Source organism: Coptis chinensis, chromosome 9 (assembly GCF_015680905.1).
Source record: "Coptis chinensis isolate HL-2020 chromosome 9, ASM1568090v1, whole genome shotgun sequence".
NCBI lineage: Eukaryota > Viridiplantae > Streptophyta > Magnoliopsida > Ranunculales > Ranunculaceae > Coptis > Coptis chinensis.
The window spans coordinates 68726986-68751178 of record NC_141464.1 but is presented as its reverse complement, the minus strand read 5'-3'; the positions used below and the strand labels follow the sequence as shown (position 1 = coordinate 68751178).

At 39.7% G+C, this 24193-nt stretch overlaps 2 protein-coding genes and 1 long non-coding RNA gene across 3 annotated transcripts; all 3 read left to right on the top strand.

Moving 5' to 3' along the window:
* The first annotated feature begins 213 nt into the window (after positions 1-213).
* LOC147477625 (uncharacterized) lies at positions 214-1341 on the top strand. Its single transcript, XR_015207852.1, has 2 exons — positions 214-533; positions 879-1341. It is a non-coding gene; the product is annotated as an uncharacterized LOC147477625 (long non-coding RNA).
* Positions 1342-9442: 8101 nt separating this feature from the next.
* LOC147477624 (F-box protein At2g26160-like) lies at positions 9443-11035 on the top strand. Its single transcript, XM_086583151.1, has 2 exons — positions 9443-9579; positions 9686-11035. Exons 1-2 carry the CDS (start codon positions 9559-9561, stop codon positions 10931-10933), a joined length of 1269 nt encoding a protein of 422 aa, XP_086439277.1. The 5' UTR covers positions 9443-9558; the 3' UTR covers positions 10934-11035.
* A 4737-nt stretch (positions 11036-15772) lies between these two features.
* LOC147477623 (F-box protein At4g35733-like) lies at positions 15773-17690 on the top strand. Its single transcript, XM_086584267.1, has 2 exons — positions 15773-15825; positions 16255-17690. Exon 2 carries the CDS (start codon positions 16563-16565, stop codon positions 17505-17507), a length of 945 nt encoding a protein of 314 aa, XP_086440393.1. The 5' UTR covers positions 15773-15825; positions 16255-16562; the 3' UTR covers positions 17508-17690.
* Positions 17691-24193: the final 6503 nt, after the last annotated feature.

Sequence of the window (24193 nt, the reverse complement as noted above, 5' to 3'; positions counted from 1 at the left end):
AATTTGAATTCAAAACAACTCTAGAGGACTGGGGTTTTTGATAATGACTCTCAAAAACATTTACATCGTTCGAACCAAATTACGAACCTAGTTTTTTTTTTTATTTTAATAATTTTCAAGGACAAAATAACTTGGCCCAGTATATTTTCTATTTTTTAAATACCACTTTCAACTTTCAATTTGTTTTATAAGTAATCAAAAGTTTTTAAAATTAACCTTCGTCTTCTTTTCTCTAGAGTGAGTGAGAGAGAGGGAATGGGCGACTAATGGAGTAGTAGTTACTCAGATGGAATCATGGTGATGTTGGTAATAGACCAGCATCAACATCTTGCTCTTTGGAATACCATTTTGGCTTTGAAGCTTGTGATCTATCATTTTTTTTTCCTAACATATCTAACATCTACTTTTCTTTTGAGTTGATTGACTGTTCGGAATATGGTGTGATGAACTAGTGCTAGTTGCAGAGATTTCATATTTGAAGAGAGTTTTTTAAGATTTCAGCCGTGAGATGAAGTTGATCATCTTTTCGTAAAGTAAGTTTTCGATCTTTTACTCCTTTTTTTATTAGATCTTACTGCCTCTTTATATGTTGGTGATATGGATATGTTGTGACCAAAATTGAGCTCATTTCTGTAAATGGACCAAATTTTTTATCATATTAATTAGTTATCCAAAGTTGCAAATTGAATGTGAATTAGGAAATTTGTATTTTTTTCATAGTTCTTGATGAACTGAATTTTATCTTGTTGAGTTGATAAATTGTTGATTGCATTATCAATTTCCATCAGTCATTAATTGTCATTTGGTTTACTTTGATAAGAGAGATGTGAGCAGGTCCAAGTTGATTTCTAGTTTGTTGAACCTACTTGTACATGCAGGTCAAGGATGCATGGGTGAATATGGATTGTAGCATCAAGGAAGCTGCATATCACGCTTGGCTTGGATACTATAATTCAATTAAGGAGATAGGACGTGATAAAACTACACTAGTAGAACTGGCGAGTCGTTCCTGTCTCAATTGGCCTGCATAAGCCTCCTGCACTTTTCAGGAAAATGGCAGTCAAGATGGGTTTGAGAGACATCCCTGGCATCCGAATAAGAAAGTAGAATGTGTACAATCAACCATTCAGACCTCACTGACAGGAGTCCGGCACTATTTATATTTTCAAGATGCAGTCCGGCGCTATTTTTTTTTCTCTCTCTTTTCAATACATCTTGTTCTAGAGAAATGTCAAATATGTTGTAATTTAGTTGCTTTTGGAGCTTAAAGCACGTTTCTCATGTCAGTTCACTTCTGTACACATTACATTATATATTAGAAAGTTATACCAGTTTATTTTCTGTTCTTCATTTAATAGTAATCTTCCTTTTGTTCTCTGTGTAACTTGCTTTGTTGAATGTGGATCGAGGATGCCCATACCTGCATCTGGATAGCAAATGGCAGTTCGAATCCGCCAAGATCCTTTGATAAGATAGACTTGAAGCAACACATTGTAAATTCTTTACGTTCTAACAAAAGTACAAAAACACATACCCCATTTCGAATTACTGGGTATGAACAATGATTGTTCATATTCTAATAGTGTTCTCACTGATCATTCCTCATGTTGTTGAGGTATGAACAATGATTGTTCATACTCAATATGGGTATTGTTCCGGCCTCCACAAATGTGGCCCAATAAAAGCTCAATTCAATACAAACCCATGCTCAAAGCTAATCTATAAAAAAGTCTACGCTCAGAGCTTATCTATAAAAAAGCCCATGCTCAGAGCCCACGCTCAGAGTTTATCTATAAAAAAGCCCACGCTCAGAGCCCATGCTAAGAGCTTAGCTATAAAAAAGCTCACGCTCAGAGCCCATGCTCAGAGCTTATCTACAAAAAAAGCCCATGCTCAGAGCCCAGGCTCAGAGCTTATCTACAAAAAAGCCTACGCTCAGAGCCCATGCTCAGAGCTTATCTACTATAAAGCTCACGCTCAGATCCCATGCTTAAAGCCTACATACCTACACGTAAAATCAATATCAATTGCGCACATATTTTGCAAGTCAAACAACTTCCACCAACTTCATCCCACGACAGTTCTCCCGCCAGTTCTCCAACTTCATCCCACGATTTGACAGATCTCCCGCCAGTCCTCCAACTTCATCCCACGAGCTGATAGCTCTCCCGCCAGTTCTCCAACTTCATCCCACGAGCTGACAGTTGTCGCGTCAGTTCTCCAACTTCATCCCACGAGCTAACAGTTGTCCCGCCAGTTCTCTAACTTCATCCCAAAGAGCCGGTTGTCCCATGACTCTCCAACTTCATCCCATGATTGGGCAGGTTTCTCCCCAGTTCTCAACTTCATCCCATGATTGGAATATTGGAGAACAAGGAAGTAACTATCACCAATCCTACCTATAAAATCCAACCTTCGTCATTTTTCCGAACTACGCTGACGAGACTTGATCCCAAGCAATACATTTGGGTACGTAGGCAACTTCAAAACCGAAGTCCAGTCTCATCTTTTCCCAACCACCATCTCCTTCACCATCTCCAAAAAAAACATTACTTCCGACCCTCAACTAGTGTGTTTTAGCAAATCTTGCTGAAACATATTTGACGCCGTCTGTGGGGATACCCTCAACCACAAAAAAAGTTGTGTCAATAGCTTCACAAAGAACAAACAACGGTGAAGGCTCTCCTCTTGCCGCTCAAGTTCAACACTTAACTTCTGCGAATGAGAATTTCATTTCCAAGTCCGATGGTTCTCAGTCATCTGCGATTGAGAGAGTGAGTATTCATATTGCAGATCCAACAACTCAAGTCGACCGTCGTCTCCGAAAATTGAAGAAACATATACATATATAGTTGTCGAGCAAAGTAACTACAGAATCAAAGCACTTCCTTACGAACTAAAAAAAATCGTGCGATTAAGGGAAGCAAACAAAACTACAATATGAAGACACATAGTTTCAAGTGTGATCGTGAGTGAGTTCAAAAACTCTTCTGCTAACTTTACTGTCGACCACTCATGGAGGGGTAGACAACTCATTAAAGATATGAAGAAAAATAATATTGGTGTAGTCGGCTCTTTCCTAGAAGAAATTATCTGGACTCATCGAAGATATGAAGAAAAATAATGTTGGTGTAGCCGATCATATCCAAAAGGCTATAAGAGGTCGGCTCTCTCTTAGAAGAAATTTTCTGGACTCATCGAAGATATGAAGAAAAGTAATGTTGGTGTAGCCGATCATAGCCGAAAGGCTATAAGAGGTCGGCTCTCTCCTATAAAAAATTATCTGGACTCATCGAAGATATGAAGAAAAATAATGTTGGTGTAGCCGATCATATCCGAAAGGCTATAAGAGGTCGGCTCTCTCCTAGAAGAAATTTTTTGGACTCATCGAAGATATGAAGAAAAGTAATGTTGGTGTAGCCGATCATAGCCGAAAGGCTATAAGAGGTCGGCTCTCTCCTAGAAAAAATTATCTGGACTCATCGAAGATATGAAGAAAAATAATGTTGGTGTAGCCGATCATAGCCGAAAGGCTATAAGAGGTCGGCTCTCTTCTAGAAAAAATTATTTGGACTTATCGAAGATATGAAGAAAAATAATGTTAGTGTAGCCGATCATAGCCGAAAGGCTATAAGAGGTCGGCTCTCTTCTAGAAAAAATTATCTGGACTTCCGGACCACTATAGCATGTAGGCATGATAGACCACAAATGGAGGGTCGACATGCAGTCTATTGCCAGGATGCCGATTTCAGTTACCACACATTAGTAGTTCAACGTCTCTGGAGGGTCTCTTTGCAAATAGTAGTTCCAACCTTTAAGCTCTCTAGTTGACTAAGGCATGCTCCACATAACATGTCAATTGACGGTAGTAGCTTTGTATAAGGTGACTCAGTTACATAGGACCATGAAAAGAGTGATGGGATTCTAACCTTCCGTCTATATTCTCTAGATGTTCGCCCTATATACGGAAGAACAGATCTCTATAGTTGGCTCTCCTATTCATTGACAATTTGTAGTATCTGATTTTGCCTACCTTGACACAAAAAAAAAAAAAAAATGCCGATCTAAAATTGGTTTTCACTTTGCCCGATCCAAATAGTCGGCAAGAAGATTTTTGTCTTAATTTATTTTTCAATTTTGACACTCCAACCAATTTTACTTCGAAAAAGTTTATTCAACTTAATTGGCCGGCAAGCAAAAAGAATATTGATTAGATCTCATTTTTATTCTGATTATCTTATATTGAGTAGATCAGAATCTAATATTGATCATATCAATCATTTTGAGTAGCTTGATGATAGAGATGAAACTTCAGTAACTACGAGAAATTGGCATATAACAAGGAGTGTTTGACCTCATAATGGAACTCGCACAGTCGATAGTAGCCCAAACCTTAGGGCTCATCGACATGCTGATATGTCCATATGATGATGTCGATAACTCTCTATTTGTTGCCTCACTAAAGAAGGGATCGACATATAACAAGGAGTGTTTGACCTCATAATGGAACTCGCACAGCCGATAGTAGCCCAAACCTTAGGGCTGATCGACATGCTGATATGTCCATATGATGATGTCGATAACTTTCTATTTATTGCCTCATTAAAGAAGGGATCGACATATAACAAGGAGTGTTTGACCTCATAATGGACCTCACAAAGTCGATAGTAGCCCAAACCTTAGGACTCATCGACATGCTGATATGTCCATATGATGATGTCGATAACTTTCTATTTGTTGCCTTACTGAAGAATGGATCAGCCATACGACAAGAAGCGCTTTACCAACTGCTGATACTTACAATCATTCTGCCTCAAAGTCATATTGATTCACTACAAAAAAAAAAAAAAAAAAAAAAAAAAATCTTGCAATCGACTATCACTTTGTCATCAAATAAAAGACATTCCATTCATACATGGGGCGTCTCAAATATCTTTTACATTAATAATTCATTTGTTATTCATACATACATGCATACATTTAAATTAGCATTCATAACATTTCATTATATTCATACATATTAATCATTAAATCATTATGTTATCATTACACTTTGGGGGCAGCGACATCCCAAATTTCATTACGTTATCATTACACTATGGGAGCGGCGACACCCCAAATTTCATTACGTTATCACTACGCTATGGGGGCAGCAACACCCCAAATTTCATTACGTTATCACTACGCTATGGGGGCGGAGATACCCCAAATTTCATTACGTTATCATTACACTATGGGGGCGGCGACACCCCAAATTTTATTACGTTATCATTACACTTTGGGGGCGGCAACACCCCAAATTTCATTACGTTATCATTACACTGTGGGAGCAGTGACACCCCAAATTTCATTACGTTATCATTACATTATGGGGCAGCGACACCCCAAATTTCATTACGTTATCATTGTATTATGGGGGCGGCGACACCCTAGATTTAATTACATTATCAATACATCAATACATCATACTAGCCGGCCTATCAATACAATTACATGCCCAATCAAATTACTTGCCGATCAAATAATTTGCCAACTATTCACTATTGACCGATGAATTCAATTTTGGTAACTCAACTTCCTATTCCAATTGATAGCCATAAAATTTTAGCCGATCAATAATACACAACTGATCAATTTGATTACTTGCCAATCAAATTCAAATCCAACAAATCAAATTCATCTTGCCTATCAAATCAAATAACTTATCAAGTTACCGATCTGTGCGAAGTTCGAACTTATAATTGAACTTGACGATCAATTTGAATAATTCTGCTCACCCAAACCGATCAGCTATATCGATCAAACCAATTTTTTTTTTCAAGTAGTCAATCAATGCACCCAAAACCGTTTTTAGAAAATAATTGTCTATCAAACAATCAAATTGTCGATATAAAACCCAAGTTATGTTTTTTTTTATAACTGATCTCCACCGAATGTGAACAGTCTAGCCTTTTGCCGATCCTATTTGCCTAGTTTGCCAATCCTCCATTCAACTTACCGATCAATACAAATTCTTGATCAATCGCCAATATGCTTATCTACTTTAAATAACCGATCAATGAATACAATTCAAAACCAATCAGTTTTTCTAAATTGAACTAAAACAAAAATTTAATCATTTCGATTTACCGACCCGACCGAAATTAGTAGGCCGATCTAAATTGAAACAATTTCCAAAGTAAATCAAGCCTATCAAGTTTGTCCCAAAAGACTCGTCTTCGAATATCCATTTCTTAGAAGGCTAATCTTCATGTATAACTATCTTAAGCCAATACCCATGCTGGGAATTCTCAAACCGACCTATTGAAATCTTTAGAATGGTAGCTCAATTAATATTTGGATGGCCGCCATCTCCTGTTCTTTCCTTTTTCGCTCCATTACCAAATCCCAAATACAAATACCAACTTCAAATGCCGACCCATCCCATCTTTTAAAACCTTTCACTTTAGTTACCATTTCACTTTAGTCACCAACCCTTTCTGATATATTATTTATCATGCTGCCAATTTGCCACACGCTAAAACTAATTGCTAAAGCTGCTGATCCTTTTGTTTTAAATTACATTATCCACAAATTACGAAACTGCTGACCTATTTAAGCTGGTTTGAATTGCAAAAAGCTATTTTTTTGAATCTGCCTCTGTTTTTGAATCTGCTATTTTTTCGAACTCCGGTTTGAATTATGGGATCGAATTGTCATTGGTACTACCGATCCTTTCGAATTAAATTGTCGCTATTACGGCTGATTAGTTTAAGGATCGAATTGCCGCTGGTACTGCCGATCCTTTTGAATTTAATTGTCGCTGTTACGGTTGATTAGTTTAAATTGCCGCTACCGATCCCTTCGAATTGAATTGCCACTGGTACTGCCAATCCTTTCGAATTGAATTGTCGTTGGTACTGCCGATCACTTTAAATTGCCGCTGCCGATCCCTTCGATTGAATTTCCGCTGTTACGGCCGATTCCTTCGAATTGAATTGAAATGCCGCTGGATGTGTGATTTCTGGAATGCCCCTGATCCAAAGGATATTTAGGAAGAATTGAATTGCCGCTGATCAATATTTAGGAAGAAAGTTTGAATTCGAATCGAATTAAAATGCCGATGATCAATATTTAGGAAGAAAATTTGCTGCTGGCTGTAGTAAAATTGAATTGCCGCTACTTGATTTGTCGCTGGCTGATAAATGCTCAAAAAGTGCTATTTAACTCTCGATTATGCCTCTTGTTTAGCCATCTTAGTGGACTAATAGTGTTTATAAGTTGTGTTTTAAGATTCTACAGGTAAAAAAGAGAGTTTTGTAGAATATTAAAGAAAATGGGGTAAAACGGAGCAATTCGGAGCATTAAGGATCACATGGGAAGCCCGTGGACAATCATGGAGAAGGTCAATGAATTAGAGCTATTAAATATGTGACTTGGACCTATTTTAAAGCCTATTTGGAAGCCCAAGGCCAAAAGGATTCGTTGCTTGGACCAAAGCCCGCAAAAGAGGATAGAAGGATGGAGCAAAAGAGGGAAAATAGACTTCTGAGTCTGAGACTCATGGATCGTGAGTCTGGACTCAATGCTTGCGTCTGGGACGCATAGATCGTGAGTCTAGACGCATTTCTTGAGTCTGAGACGCATGGATAATGAGTCAGACGTATGAATCGACACTGTAGCCAATTCCTTCTCGGTTTGGAGGCGAAGTTGGACTCTGAAGAAGTCTATTTGTATTAGGAAACAAATGACGGTTTGGAATGCTTCTAGAGCTCATTGTAACCCCTATAAATAGAGGACCTAAGTGCCTCATGTAATGGGCCAATTCACTTATATTCTTGTCTCCAGAACTTGAGGCAGAGAGTTAATAAATTAGTCTTTCTAGTCTTATGTTATTCAATTCTTCTTCTTCTCGTTCTTCGTGTTCTTCCTTCTATATGGAAGGCTAATCTTCTCCTTCAAGGGAGGAGATGAAGCCAGTGCTTAAGGTTTAATGATTCTTCTGGTTTATGGTGTTCTTCAATCGGGTTAGTTCTTTATGCTTTTAGTTATTAGTTACATTGCCCACGAGGGGGATGGAAGTATAAATTAAGATTTTTATTTATTACAATTGAATATCATGCTAGTTTAGGGTTTTATTTATTGCAATTGAATATTTGCTAGTAGTAATATGCTTTTATTTATTGCAATTGAATATAATGCTAGAATAGAGTTTTATTTATCAGAATTGAATATTATCTATTATTATTCTACTTTTCTCATAGTTGTGTAGTGTTTTAGAGTAAGGAAAGTATTCCTTGTGTTTGCCTTAGATGGTGATTCATTGAATAGGCTGCCAAGAAGCTCACATAAAAGGAAAGAAGATACTAGTAACATGAACATAAGAACAACCTTAAGTAGAGTTAATTGTTTAACGATGTTTCACCCAAAAAGGCATCGGTACTCGCTCGATTGCCCGATTGTAGTCTACTTGGAGAACAACATGAAGCAAAAGGTCATTGAATCAAAAGTGTTTCGGCAGTAAACTGCTTCAACACAACGAGAGCAATGGTAAAGAACGCACTAAGAAACAGAGGAATTTGATGTTGGGGAGATGGCCCGAACCAAATAATGGCTGCGCCCACGCATTACCCAAGATCTATTCTCTAGGGATCAAGTTTCAACGTAGTTCCTTATGAAAAATAGTTTGATATTTATAGAGATAGAGTAGAGAGTCTTTGTAGCTCAAGTAATCTTGTATCTTGAGTAATTGTGATAGAGTATAACTGTCAACTGATAACTATCTCTTTGATAAGAAATGAATCTGGACATAAATCAACGTATATTAGTGGCAAGCCATGTGGCTAAGGTTCAGCCTTAAACACATGAGTTAATGGGCCTGTACATTGATCCATAATATTGCGAATTGAGCTTTAGCCCTGTTGATTAAATGAATAAAATAGAGACCCCTACTAATGGACGTTTGCCACGTAGATGGGGGTCGAAACAGTATTATCAAAACAATTGTTCTCAACATGTCTATAAGTTGTTGGAAAGTGAGAAGAAATAATTCTTTAGTTGATTGTGTCGTTCATTCTCTTCTTGGCACTATGATTTTCCTTTTGTAATTTGTTAGTTGATTTTGTCTCTTGATTTTGTAATATGTTTGTTAAATACATAGCGTCTTCCCACTGTCCAATGTCCAATTGCCTTTTCTTTCCGTTTTTTCAGTCTTTTGAAAAGCTCTGTATGCATAATTATTCAACACACATATTCTGCAAGGAATTCAATAATTCACCACAAAGGCAAGAAGTCTGATAATCAAGTTGGGCACTGTGACACTGTGTTGACTGTTGAATGTGTACACTAAAATCAAGTTGGGCAGTTTGTGATGTTAATATCTACACCATCGTTTACTTGATGCATTTGTTTGATAGTAAACTATAATTTCCTCAAAACTTTTGGAATTTTCGCTCAGCTTAATGTTTTCAGCCTACTGGATATTCGGCTCAGTTGGCATCTTGAACATTTTGACTATAAAAAATGAGATGAAGTACCACTCTTTGGATTTCCCATTCTCGATTTTGGCTCTTCCTCCCTATGAAGTGTAAACGAATTCAGGTACGCAAGTGAAGCTAAGTAATGTCTTTTTTATTATTATCTCCCACCTATGCTCTGCTTTAAAATCAGTCAGATTAAAATTCACGTGCACTTACATGTTTGCTAGGCAATGGAAATGACGAAAAGAATTAGTTCGAATAGTTCGGGTAGTTGGAGCCAACTTCCTGATGAACTCTTAAGTCTAATAAATGAACGTCTTTCTCTTCTTGATTTGATCCGGTTTAGTTGCGTTTGCCCTACATGGAGATCCGTTTCAGCATCTGAAATCTCCCACAGAAGATATCAATTACCATGGCTGATACTTCCCAATGAAGTTGAAAACATTTCCAACGAAGAAGGCAGCTCTTCTCATGATCGTTTCCGTGGTATGTACACACGAATTTCTTGTAGCAAAGAGGACTCCATTTATCGCGACGGACTCCTAAGTTTTTACAGTATTTTGGAGAGAAAAATATACAAAGTAGAGATACCAAATAAACATCGAATCTGCGGTACTTATTATGGATGGCTACTTACCATTGGCGAGAACTCTGATATGAGATTATTTCATCCCTTTACTGGGAAAGTCTTGGACCTCCCTCCACTCAAGTTCCGCCAGTGTCTTCGCTACAAATATAGATTGGAAACAGGTTTCCTCTATAATGCCACCATAAATACCAATACCAAGGAATGCGGCATTTGTAATATTCAAGTGGATGAGGTGATCCCCTCTAATGATCCTGATTGCAAAAGTTCTGTTTCTCATCCTTGTGTTGTCCTCAGTGTCCCTTCGCGTCGTGGGAGGATGCTTCACAAGCAATTGTTCTTTACTAGGCCTGGAACGGATGACTCCTGGATTGCGTTAGGAATTGAACGTGAGCACCACTACAATGGTCTTTTATATTACAAAGGAGAATACTATGCTCTCCGGTTTGGTGGAGATCTTGTTTTAGTGAAGGGCCTTGATGGCGCTCCCCTGCCTACTGCCTCGTTAGTTACATCATCTCGCAATTTTAATTTCTCGAGGGATGGCATTTATCTGGTGGCAACTTCTTCAGATCTATTGAAGGTCACAAGGTTTTGTGATAATTCTCGGGCTACTCAACGTTTCCTGGTGCATAAACTTGATTTTGCTGAAACTAAGTGGCTGGAAGTCGAAAGTCTCAGTAATTGTGCATTGTTTGTGGGCGTCAATGACTCATTCTCAGTTGTGGCGTCTGACTTTCCAGGATGTCATGAGAATTGCATTTACTTCTTCACAGGTGACGATAAAGGAATCTTCAATCTGCAAGACGGTACAATTCAGACTATTTGTCCAAGTGATTCCAAATTTATTTCTCTGCAGCCTATTCGATTTTCAGCAAATCCGATATAGGCTGTTACAGTTTAAATCTAAATGTAAACAACCTTATAAACTCAGAGTTTGACTCCCATGAAGTTATCTTTTTTAAATTAATGGCACTACCTTTTGAGCTCAGGCTACCCACTGGTTCTTATATGTTCCTAACAATGTCTTGTTTCTATTGTTATTATGTTTAGTTGCTAACTTGGTACAGACTTCGACATTTGAATCCAAAGGACAACTTGGAAAATTTCAAAATTGTTGCATCTCACAGTCAGGTAGGTTTAATATTGGTACAATGTAACCTCTAATTGTAAACAACCTTACAAAGTACAAACTGAAAGAGTTCGACTCGTCTCAAGTTATTTATTAGTTTCTTTTTTCATGGCATGGCACGGCGGCACGCTACTAACTGGTTCGGTGGTTCCTATATTTTCTTCCAAGTGTTTTGTTTCCATTCTCATTACGTTTAGTTTGCTACAGACTTTGATATATTGAATCCACAGGACAACTTGGGAAAAAGTGATTCAGGGTTCTCAAACTAGATTTTTGGTGGCTTAAGAATCGGAAAATATTGCAAATTTATGGGGGAACTAAGAGCATCTCTAGGTGGTGGTAGCATACTCTTCAAATTTGAAGAATGTGACCACAGAATCTGGTAGCAAATTTCGACCAACTCTAGGTGGTCGCAAATTCGTGGTCGCAAAATTCATTGTAGGCCCACCATGCGCGACATTAATCTTGGCGCCCAACTAATAATGTCGTGCTATGTTTTTTATATAATGTTGCGCGACGGTACCGGACTTTGTCATCTTACAAATTTTTTTCAACTCGGTCACTCTAGTTAATAGGAAAAAATGAGTTCGATGACGAATCCGTCTATAATAACCAAACACGATGGAGTGGTGGTGGTGAGGAAGAAGAAAACAGTGCATACGTTTGGGATAATCCCAGGTGATCTAGATGATGAACCAACCACTTCCGGAGCTGGAAATCAAGAAGTTGAGGCTGACGATCCATTGCTACTTCAATATCAGCAAGTCGATTTTGAATTTCCTGCGGTGGCTATTGATTTCAGCCATCTTAGGCCGGTGTCTAAGAGATTTCATGATAGACATGTCTCAAGAGTTGTTCTTGAACAACAGGTATGTATTTTAATTTCATAAATTAGTAGTAGTAGTAGTTAATTTTAGTAGTTCAATACGTATATTTTTATTTTTATTTTTTTAATTTTAGTTTCATTTTGCGTACATCAGAGATGTGTTATGTATCGGGTTCAGTGCACTCCACGTTCGCTTAAGACGTGGTGGGATGATATTAAGAAAGTCGGTGCACTTGACCATGTTAGAGATGCAATTTTAGCGACTCCCTTTGCTCATCTAGTTGACATCCTTTACAATAAGACTGACATTCAGGGAGTTATTAATGGTTTAGTTGAGAGATGGTGGGATAGTACACATACTTTTCACTTCCCTCAAGGAGAGTTGGGCTTCACTCCATTAGATTTTTACATGATATCTGGTTTGAGTATAGGATTAGGTAATCCGTTGAGATGTAGCACTGAATTCCAGAGTTGTGCCCAAATGATGACTTTCTTCCCTTGTCTGACCGAGGAGTCATATGGCTTGATCTTTGGTGTTAGGATTTCTGGTATCAAGGCTGCATACATTACACCGTTGACTACTGATTCAGGATTGCAGTTTTTGATAGATTATTTGTCACTTGATTCCGATGATGGTCAAGCACATGTTGATGAGTATGTAAGAGCTTTCTGTATGTATTTGATGGGTGTCTTCTTTTTTCCTTCTGGCCATTCCACGATTAACTTGGGATATCTAGCTAACTTTGAGCACTTGCATGAGTTGGGCAGTATTGATTTTGGTGGAGCCATATACTATCATTTGTTGCGTTGTTTAGATAGGGCTTCTCGACAGACTGGTGTTGTCAGTAGTCCCCAGATGGGAGGGTTTGTCATTCTCTTAGAGGTATGGTTTTATGAGTATTTCCGTGCTGCAAATCCTATCCTCACAGAGTATACCGATGAGAGGCCTAGGCTTAGGGCTTGGCACGGACCTTGTCGAGCTCGTCTGACCAGTGAGATCAGTCATAACATAACTTCTGTCCTAACCCACATCGAGCTTAGCACACATGCTTCTATTGTTTGGAGGCCTTGGAGGACATCTGTGCACATCGGCGCGAATGACTGTAGATATGCATTGTTCATTTCTCATAGGAGGATGGTATTCACTTGTGGGAGTGATATGGAATGGTATTTAGGGGATAGATGTTACAGACAGCTCACACCATGCTTTGGTATCCCTCCTGATCTGCCTGCCCATGTATCAGAGGCTAAGGACATGACCTTAGAGCAAGTCATCGAGAGTAACGTGCATTGGACTTGGCTACAGGCTTCTGACCTAGTTACATTGCAGACTTATGAGCAGTACTACCGTTACTGGTTTAGGGTGTCTATTGGTCATTTGCTCCCAGCTGTAGGTCGTACAGGCAACATTCATACGGTTAGCAATTTGGGTGTCAGACGTGAATTCCAGATTGGCCACCGTCCACGCCTAACGTTCAGCCGGACACGGCACATATTTGTTCCAAGCGAGATCCCCTCGGTCGAGTGGCCTTGGGTTTTCAATTTGAGCGATCCGAAAGTGGCGGGCGATTTACCGCCCATTTCTTCTATTGATGCCACTTTCGCATAGTTAGAGCCCGACCTTGGACATCTATCTCACGGTAATTATTTTTATTGGTTTTGTTTTATTATTTTGGTTTATTATGAAAATGTCATAAATTATTAATGAATAATTATTTCGGGATGACCTACGCATGAGATATGAGACAAGCATTCGTGTAAATGATGGCTTTGCGGCTCCTCGGTATTCGCTACAAAGGTGTTGAGAGAGAGAGACTTCTTTCCGTGCTCATGTGGATTATGATGATTTGCAACGCCAGATTGATGAGTTCTGTGCCTCGGATTGATCGCGACAAGGGTGAGTTCATCAAAGATGGAATGGACGGAGAGTTCAGACAAGGACAGTCGAGGAGGAGTTCACGGCAGAGGAGGCGTATGTAGGATAGTCTAGGAGGTTGTTGTATGACAATTATTATTATGTTGTGTGATTTAGAATTGTTCATTTGATCATTTTGATATGTTGTGTGATTATTATTATGTTGTGTGATTTAGAATTTACTTCTTTTGATTTAGCAAATGAATTACAATTTTTATTAATAGAATGACAACTAATACATGATTGCAAAAACATAAAATAAAAATAAATAAATAAAAGATAACTATTACATATCACCCTTATTACATACTACTAGAGTTACTCTAATTATCAAGCCAGTCATCATTTTCTTCATCATTGGCTTCTTCGTTGTTGGAAGCTTCATTTGTACTACTTGCTCCAGCATTTTTTTTCATATTTAGCTACAATTGCATCTTGTTTTAGCTCTAAAACTCTTCGCAAACGAGGATTGACATTGTCGAGTGACATTGCCAACAACCTAGTCTCATTTTCCTCCTCTCTAACACGGAGTTTTTTCTTGCTTCAAAAATAACTTTTTTGTCTTCTCTTCCTTCAATTTCATCATACTTTGAAATTGCTCATTTTGAATCTCTTCTTTATTTCTTCGACTTTCTTTAAAAGCTTCAAGAAAATCATCCATATTTTTAGCAGTGGATGCAACATTACCCTCAACAGTAGAAGCAACTTTCTTGTTCTTCTCAATTTCTTTGCTCTGCTTTCTACCGACTGGCCTCTCCAAAACCTTCGGTATCGCTAGGGATCGTACTCGAAAGTCTGATGAAGGTGAAGGGGTAGAGTAAGGCGTTGAAGGGGTTGGGGTTGAGGGTGAAGAATCGAAACCTTCAACATCTCCGGATCTTGCTTTCTTCTTTGGTCTTGGAGCAAGCGTTTCGTTGCGTAACTGAGTTCTTTGCCACTTTGGCGTATTTTTTACTAGATTATAACAATCTTGCCATATCCATGGTTTTCCAGTAGTAGCCACATAAGTTGTTGCTGCGTCTGAAAGCTACGTTTATTAAAAAAAAATCAATATCAAGTAGTATATAAAAACGAAGTATAAATGAATCTTACAATGTCTTCACGTCCCCACCCGCTTGGAGGTTGGAGGTTGTTCTTCAAGCTTTCTTAGTATAACATGATATTTGTTGAAGAACGGTAAAATAATTGACCAACATTGTGAGACTCCCTTCCACTTACGGTTGCAGTCAAAACCTTGAATTTGATTCATTCTAGCCATAATTCGTTCCCAATAAACTTGACCCGATTGATCATTCCCTACTATAGGATCTTCTTCAATCTCAATCCACGCTCTAGTAAGAGCAATATTTTCTTCATTTGTCCAACTTGGATCCCTTCCTTGTTTTGGTTGTGACATTGAGAGTGTTATGTGTGAAATGGTTGAGAGTGTTGTGTGTGAAAATGAAGAAAGAGATGAGTGAGATATAGGAGGTAGAAATCCGGCCGTTTTTTGCCCGTTGGAGCACGCGACAGTAGGAGTGGCGCGCGACAGTGGTAATGGTGCGGCTTTGTTGTGGTCAAAGTCAAAAAAGTGGCGCGACATTAGTACTGGTGCGCGACATTACTATTGTCGCTCCGCATCCGCATCCAAATTGCCAAATTTGCGAACAAGAATGCGAACAAGCAGGTGATGCGACCACCTAGAGTTGGAATTCCGGGAAATTCCGACGCATTTCTTCAAATTTGAAGAATGCGACCACGAATGCGTCCACCTAGAGATGCTCTAAAACTTTGAAATTTTTCCAAAAATGTCGGCTTAAAAATTCAGATTTTCGGCATCTCGGAATTTCGGTTAGATATATAATCTTGGACAGTTGAACGTTGATAACCACAACTTGGCATTTACCACTTTCTTTCTCGGCTCTTCAGGTAATCTCTTTTTCACTGCAAAATTATATGTGTCTGTGTGCTGATCAAGTTAATAGAGAATAGAAGAGACATACAGAAAGCATAAAACTAAGATGATCAAATTTTTGTACATATTTTGAAGTGGTTTTGATATGTTGACAGTGGCAGGTTTCCTGAATTTTGATGTTTTTATTGTTGTTGTAAAAAGAATCACTGTTGAAATCCAATTAATTTAAACAAAAAATGTTTCGTGAAGCTGCAACATATTGGATGTGGTATGCCAAAGAGTTCAATATGTTGTAGAATCTGTGGTGGATTGCTACTGTAATTTGACTTACAATAGGCAAAGGTCTTTTGGTTGCCTTCCATCTGTGATTAGAAACTTAGAACAGTAATTTTATATTATTACATCCTATATACGTCTTATCGGATTATTTGATCTGCTCTTAGTTAAGTCAGATTAACGATCACGCTAGGAAATGGAGAAGACGAAAGAAGTTAGTTTGGATAGTTCTCGTAGTTGGAGCTAACTTCCTGGAGAACTCTTAAGTCTAATAAATGAACGTCTTTCTCTTCTTGATTTGATCCGATTCAGTTGTGTTTGTCCTACATGGAGATCTGTTTCCGCATCTAAAATCTCCCACAGAAGATATCAATTACCATGGTTGATACTTCCAAATGAAGTTGAGCTCAACTCCCACAAAGAAGACGGCTCTTCTGATGATCTTTTCCTTCCATTTGGTGGTATTTATGCACTAATGTCTCGTAGGCATCACAAACAAGATGCATATTATCATGATGGATTGCTGAGTTTTTGCAGTATATTCGAGAGAAAAGTTTACAAAGTTGAGGTACCGGATAGACATCGAATCTGCGGTACTTCTTTTGGATGGCTACTTACCACTGGCGAAAACTCTGATATGAAATTATTTCATCCCTTCACTGGGAAAGTCTTGGACCTCCCTCCACTCCAGGTCAGCAACAACTCACTTCGCTACAAATATAGTTTGGAAACAGGTATACTCTATAATGCTACCATAAATGCCGAGGAATGCTTTGCAGACTACATTCGTAATATTTACACGGATGAGGCGGTTGCATCTTGTGGATCTGATTCTTCAAATTCTATATCTCACCCTCCTATAGTCCTCAATATCCCTTTGCTTTTTGGGAAGATAGTTCACAAACAATTGTACTTTACTAGGCCTGGAAAGGATGACTCTTGGATTGCGATAGAAAGTGAACATGGAAATAACTACGATGATCTTACATATTTCAATGGAGAATATTATGCTCTCAAGTTTAGTGGAGATGTTCTTGTTGTCAAGGGCCTTGATGGCTATTCGATGCCTACAACCTCTTTAGTTGCATCATCTAACAAATTTGTTTCTTCAAGGGATAGCTTTTATCTGGTGGCAACTTCTTCAGATCTATTGAAAGTCACAAGGACTTTATTAGATGATTTTCATGCTACTCAACATTTCCTGGTGCAAAAACTTGATTTTGCTGGAGCTAAGTGGCTGGAAGTTGAAAGTCTCAGTAATTGTGCATTGTTTGTGGGCGTGAATGTCTCATTCTCAGTTGTGGCATCTGACTTTCCAGGATGTAAAGAGAACTGCATTTACTTCTTCACAGGTGAGGATAAAGGTGTCTTCAATCTGCAAGACGGTACTATTCAGACTATTTGTCCAAGTGATTCCTAATATGTTTCTCTAGCTGCAACCCATACAGTTTTTAGTAGATTTCTAATAAATTGTTCCATTGTAAGTTTAAATTTTAAATTCGCTCCATTAACTCAAAGATTGCAAGTATACACTTCTGGTAAGCTAGTTGTGAGTTTTCCATTTCATTATATAAAATCTTTTGGAAACTTATGCTATGCAAAATAAGCTATTGGAGGTTGGACTGTATTAGTTTTTTTTTTTTTATGCAAATCATACTATATTATATATATTTAGCAAAAAGTTACACAATGAGGGGTAAGCAGCCAGATTCTAAAATATACCCTGGGAGATCAGATTGTCCTAACTGTTGATATGACCACGCGGCTAGTGAGTCTGCATCACCATTCGAGCTCCTACTGATCCATCTAAAAGCAAAAGAGCTGAGCTCAGATCCTAAACTGAAAATATGGTTTTTTATACATTCCCATTGCCATCTACATGAGCTGCCTTGTAAAGCTCCAATCACTTCAGCATTATCCCCTTGTACAACATAATGGTGTCCTCCAAGATGTCTTACAACAATATCGCAGAACTTCAAGTGACTTCGGCTCCGCCTGCTTCTGCCGCCTCGAGGCCTTGAATCTCCTAACAAAGAAAGCCCCAACAATAGCACCCTCACTGTTAACTGCAATAGCCCCAGCTCCAGCCCACCCATTTTGCCTGTGGAAGGATGCATCAAATCTAATGAGTATACTATCATTAGGTATGTAGGGAAAGGCAGTATCCAAATTTATTCATCATAAACTGAAACAGGGTTAGAGTGAGGATATTCTTCACTATATGCCAGATAACACTTCTCTGCCAGCATGCAACTTTCTCTGACCAGCCTTTCACAGTTAGCCTTTCTATTTTCAAATTTCAAGTAATTCCTGGCTTGCCAAATCTTTTGAATCAGGATAACACTGTGGGTTCCAGCCAGCCTAAGCTCTTCATCAGGACTACAACACCAAGCCAAGAAAAGGTCTAGCCTCTCTCTTATGGAAGTCTGTTGCTCCTTGTGCACTCTCAACCCAATCTGAGATCCAAACCATACTGTCCTTATCCATTCACAGGTGAAGAACAAATGTTCTGCAGATTCCATCTCTTTGAAGCAGAAGGGGCAGGAGAAATCCCCCTTTATTTTTCTCACTGCTAGGACATCACCTGTAGGTAGGATCTGCATATAAAGCTTCCAGAGGAACATTTGTATGTAGTGGGAGAGGAGCCTTCCATATATGTTTAAGAGTGAGGTGGTTACAGCTAGAACTTTGTCCCATCTCTTGTTTAGGCTTAAGAAAATTATAGAGGCGGACTTAAGCGTGATGTTACCACCTCCGTCCCCGTCCCCATTTCATCTTTATGCGTACTATTGCCTTCAGGTCTTATTTTAATATCCAGAACCTTTCTGCAGATGAAGTGATTAAGATGAAGACTAAGTTTAGTCTCATCCCATCCACTTTTATCTGGCAGAAACAGGTCTGAGACCACACCAGAATCCAAGGTGGGTGCTACCACCCCCAATTCCTCCAAAGATGTTGGGTTTGCCATTCATAGTGATGACCAAAGGGTCCTTTTAATTTTGAGATAGAGTTCCCATTGCCAATAGCCCAAATCGGACCCCACTTATTTCATTAAAAGTTCTATGGATCCCTTTCCGTAGTAGGATGCTTTGTCCGGGGTTTTTAACATCACCAATCCAGTGTTTACCATATATCTTTTGAGCGAGTCCTAGTCCATAGGGATTTGTAGGTCTCAGAGTGACTTTCCATGGCAATTTAGCCAACATGGCTACATTCATGTCCCTAGCCTTTCTCGGGGCCTAAACCCCCAACATCTTTGGGTGATATATGTGTTCCCACCTAATGGTGTGGACACTTTGAGATTGTTCCTTTCCTACCCACTGAGGAAGTCTCTACATGCCTTGTCAATCTTAGTGCAAGTAGAGGTGTAGCACATAGGTTGACATGGCATATAGGGGGTAGATTGAACCACGGCTTGGATGAGAGTAGTCCTTTTGCTTGGGGACGGGACCTTTGCTCTCCATCCCTTGATCTTATTTTGGATCTTGTCTACCAAGTAATCAAAGTCCTCCGACTTCTTTCTTGATAGCATGATTGGCACACCAAGATACAGTTCCTTAGGGGCAAAGTTCCTAACTTTCCGGAATCTTTTAAGTCCGAACTTTTGCCTATAAGTTACATTCCCTCTTGAAGAAAATCTTTGGATTTTTCAAAGTTAACTTTTTGGCCGAAGCCTCTCACAATACCCATCAAGAATTCTCTTGAGGTTTCCTGACTCTACCACATTTGCCTTAGTAAAGAGGATGAGGTCATCTGCATATAGCAGGTGAGATAAGGCAGGGGAGTTCCTTTTGATCTTAATGCCATGCAGCTCCTCTTCCTGTTCAGCCTTTGCAATCATTCTAGACAGAGCCTCAGAGGCAATGATGAACAAATATGGAGATAAAGGGTCTCCTTGCCTCACTCCTCTTTCAGGAACAAACCTCTCCAGAGGGGACCCATTTAGCATAACTTGGAAAAAGCGGTGGAGACACATCTTTGAATCATGTGTCTCCATTTCATGTTAAACCCCAGCTTCTCAAAAATGCTATCAATGAAGGTCCACTCAACCCTATCATAGGCCTTTGCCATATCCACCTTAAGGGCAATCCAACCCTCATTTTTTGATTTCATGTTCTTCATATTGTGGAAAACCTCACAAGCTAGCCCCACATTATCCCCAATACTTCTGCCTTTAATGAAAGCCCCTTGGAATGGGGAGACAATTTTATTAATCAAACCTTTAAGTCTGTTGGCAAGAATCTTGGAGATAATCTTGTATCCAAAGTTACACAAGCTAATGGGTCTAAACTTGGAAGCATGGTCAGGATTAGCAATTTTAGGAATCAGGGCTATGTGAGTCTCATTCAACCTAGGATTCAGACTCCCTTGGTGGAAAAAGTCCTTTACAAGGCCAATCACAGCAGGCCCTATGATGTCCCAGCATTTTTGGTAAAAGATGCCTTGAAAACCATCGGGCCACGGGATTTATACCCCATCTTTTTAACCACTGCCCATATCTCCTCACTAGTTGGGATGGCAATAATGATCTCATTTTCTCTGGCAGCGATGCAAGGATGAAATAAGTTCAAAATCTCATCATTTCTGTGAGGGTGGTCAGAGGTGAAGATCCCCTGGAAATATTTATTCAGGGAAGCCCCCACCTCAGTCCTACCCTCCTGCCAATCCCTTTCATTGTTTCTAATATTCTCTATAGTGTTTTTTCTCCTCCTGAAAATGGTGGAGAGGTGGAAGAACTTAGTGTTTCTAGCCCCATCCTTAAGCCATGATTGAGATGACTTCTGTTTCCAGAAGTCCTCTTCTTTGTCATACCATTCCAGCAACTCATCCTTAAGCCCTTTGGCCTTGTTGTAGTTACTAATGCTAAAGGGTTTACTTAACACAGCATCAAGTTTAGCTTGTGTGGCCTTGATATTTGTAAAAATATTGCCAAAAACATGCTTATTCCACAGAGCCAGATCCTTTGTTGTTTTCTCCATCTTTTTTATGAAGTTACTATCAGGTAACTCATGAGAGATCGAGTTCCAGGCCTTTTCAATGGTTTCCATACAAGTTTCATGTTTCAACCACATATCAAAGAATTTAAAAGGTCTGGGAAGTTTCTCCTCTTTTTTTTCCAGGTTGATGAACAAAGAGACATGGTCAGAGGTGGCATTAGCCCATGTTCTAATCTGAGCATTAGGAAAGGAGGCCAGCCACTCCGGTGTAGCCAGAGCTCTGTCCAGCCTTTCCAGAATATGATCATTTGGTTTTCTATTGTTGCTCCAGGTGTATTTGGGGCCTTTAAACCCCAAATCCACAAGACCAAGCTCATTTATGAAACTATTAAACTCCTGCATACTCTTAGTAAGTCTACTTCTCCCACCTATCTTTTCATCTAAACTTGATATGGCATTGAAATCCCCAAAAAGGCACCAAGGGCCAGGAATTAAGGGAGCAACATCCTTCAGCTCAGACCACACTTTATTTCTATTATGGGCTATAGGATCCCCATACACAAAAGTGAAAAACCAAGGATCATTGTGAAAATAATTTGAGAGCTTACGTCACTTGTCATTTGAGAGGACCCTAGAATTTCCAGTTCCACATCTTCCTTCCACAAAATGGCGAGCCCACCACTAAGTCCTTGAGCTATAACCGCAAAAAAATTACTAAACTTGAGTTTCTTACTTAACTTACCTATCCCTTCCTGACTTGCCTTTGTTTCAGCCAAACAAACAATATCCACACTAAACTTCCCAATTAGGTCCTTTATTTGTTGAACTGCCGTGGTGGTACCAATACCTCGGCAATTCCAGGCGTGGATCGTCATGGATACCAAAGGCATTTGTGAGGGGACGACTACCCTTGAACCTGGAGGAGTTGGTGTGCACCCCACTGTTGTCTTCCCCATTTTTGACCTCATCTTTCTGGACTTGTTCAGAGCTCTCTTCCTGACCATTTTCCTTACTTGTTTCCCCTGGATCTTTCCCATTGCTTCCTTCATACTTGATTAATTTAACAACTGTGGAATCATCCATAGCAAAAGGGACTGGCTGGCCATCAGAGACTTCACTTTCATATTCAAGATCCACCATGTCCTGAGCTGCAGTATTGATGACATCTTGTTCTGGATGTTCATCATCTATCTCAATGTCTGCCTCCCAATCCTCAGATTCTTCTGTTTCCTCATCCTCCTCCGATACATTTTCCGAACTTTCTGAGTCATTTGAGGATGGTTCTGATGATGTAGCCATACTATCACCCCCTTCTCCTCCTCCCATACCTTGCGATTCGTCAGACCCACTTGAAACAGGAATGATGTTTGCCTCAGTTGGGATCAGTAGATGTCCTTCTCCCCTTCTTCTTATCTCATCAGCATCCCTTTTAGCCTTCTTTGAATGTTAAGCCACCCCTCTTATACTTCTTCTTAGCCACCCCCTTTCGCTTTCATCTGCCATGTTCCCACTACCAAATTTGAATCAAAGCGCTCTTCCTTTTATCACTGGTAGTGACCCTCTCCGCTATGTGTCCCTCACCAGCCTCAGTTCCTGATCCCTTTATGTTATCATGATATGAACCTTTTTCCTTCTTTTTAGGACCTCGAGATACCATAGTTTTAAACCTTCTGCCATGCATGGCCTTGCTTTGAAACTGAAACCCAGTTGATTGATTCGGTATATTTGGCAGCGCCGCATTATCTGTCTGGATTTTCTCGAGGCTAGAGACATTTGCCTTGGAACCAACTAAGATTAGGTTTGTGGAGCCTATAATCCTATTTTCTTCACTCCTCGTGATAAGACCCTTACATGGATCTTCTCTGTTCATCTGCGCCCCAGCCAAATCCTTTTCTTGTCGGTCCGTCCAAGATGCCAACCAGGTGTTTTGTGGGCTCCCTATTTCCTCTCTCTGGCCCATATATTGATCCCTATCTTGGTCCAGTTCGGTTGGGCTTACCTCTACTACTGGATCTCGAGTTTTTCTTAAAAGTTTCTCAGAGTCCAAGTTACAACCCGACTCTCTGTCCAGCCCATCTCTGGCTTTATACCCTTGCTTGGGTCCGTACCCATAGTTCCTTGCTGGGTCTCCATAATCAGTTTCCACATAGGTTTGAAATCTTGCCACTCTGTTTATAGCCGTTGGAGTAGCCGTTACCTGATGCTCAGACCTGTTGTCTTCCTCTGACTCACGACCCTTGCTCCTGCTGCCATCTGACTCTCTGACCAAATTTTGTCGCCACCTCTCCTGCCTCGCTCGGATATGGTACCCCTTTCCTCCTTGAGCTGGTGGAACCGGCGTCTCCTCGTATCGGAGTTTGTTGGGGACTCCTGCTATGGTGATGGTCTGCTTGCCGGTGTATGCAATGCCATTGAAGAACTTGTTTGCTTTTATTTGACTTGAGAAGAAAGGCTTGTTGTCTTTTGGCGAACCCCCAAGTCTAGATAGCTCATATCTATGCTGGGCTCTAATCCGGCAGCTATATTGATCATGGCCTATGACCCCACAAAAATAGCAGAAAATCTCCAGCTTTTCATATTTGAACCTTATCTCCATCGTCTCACCTGTTTCCAGCTTTATCGTTAAATCCTTTAGGAGTCTTTCCCTTATATCCATTTCCACCACGACGACCCTCTAGCGGGTTGGCTAAACTTGAGGGGCATGATATAATACGCTTCCCCATTGTTCCAATATTTTCCCCTATCTTCCCTACATTTGCTTTATTGATTCTCATCTTTGGTAGATCCCAGATTTGGACCTAGAATTTTACATAATCGAAGTTATATTCCTCCAATTTCTGTGTTCCTGCCCATTCCTTTATAGAGAGTATGTGCCCATGAACAAACCATGGACCCTGTTCCATCACATGTGCCCTTTCCTTTGCTTCCTCAAAGGTAAATCGGACATGTTCTCGCCCATCGACTCGGACCTGCTTTGCTTTCTCCGTTTGCCACATCCGGTGTACTTCCTCACTTAGCTCCTCCAAGTCAATCGTCTGACCTCCATATAATTTCCCAATCAGAGTTAGATTCCCATTTATTTGTTCCTCTAAGTTTAGACACTCCAGTTCTACCACCCTCTGTTTCTTGCTAAAGAACAAGTTATACATTTCTTTCTGGAGCTCGTCTA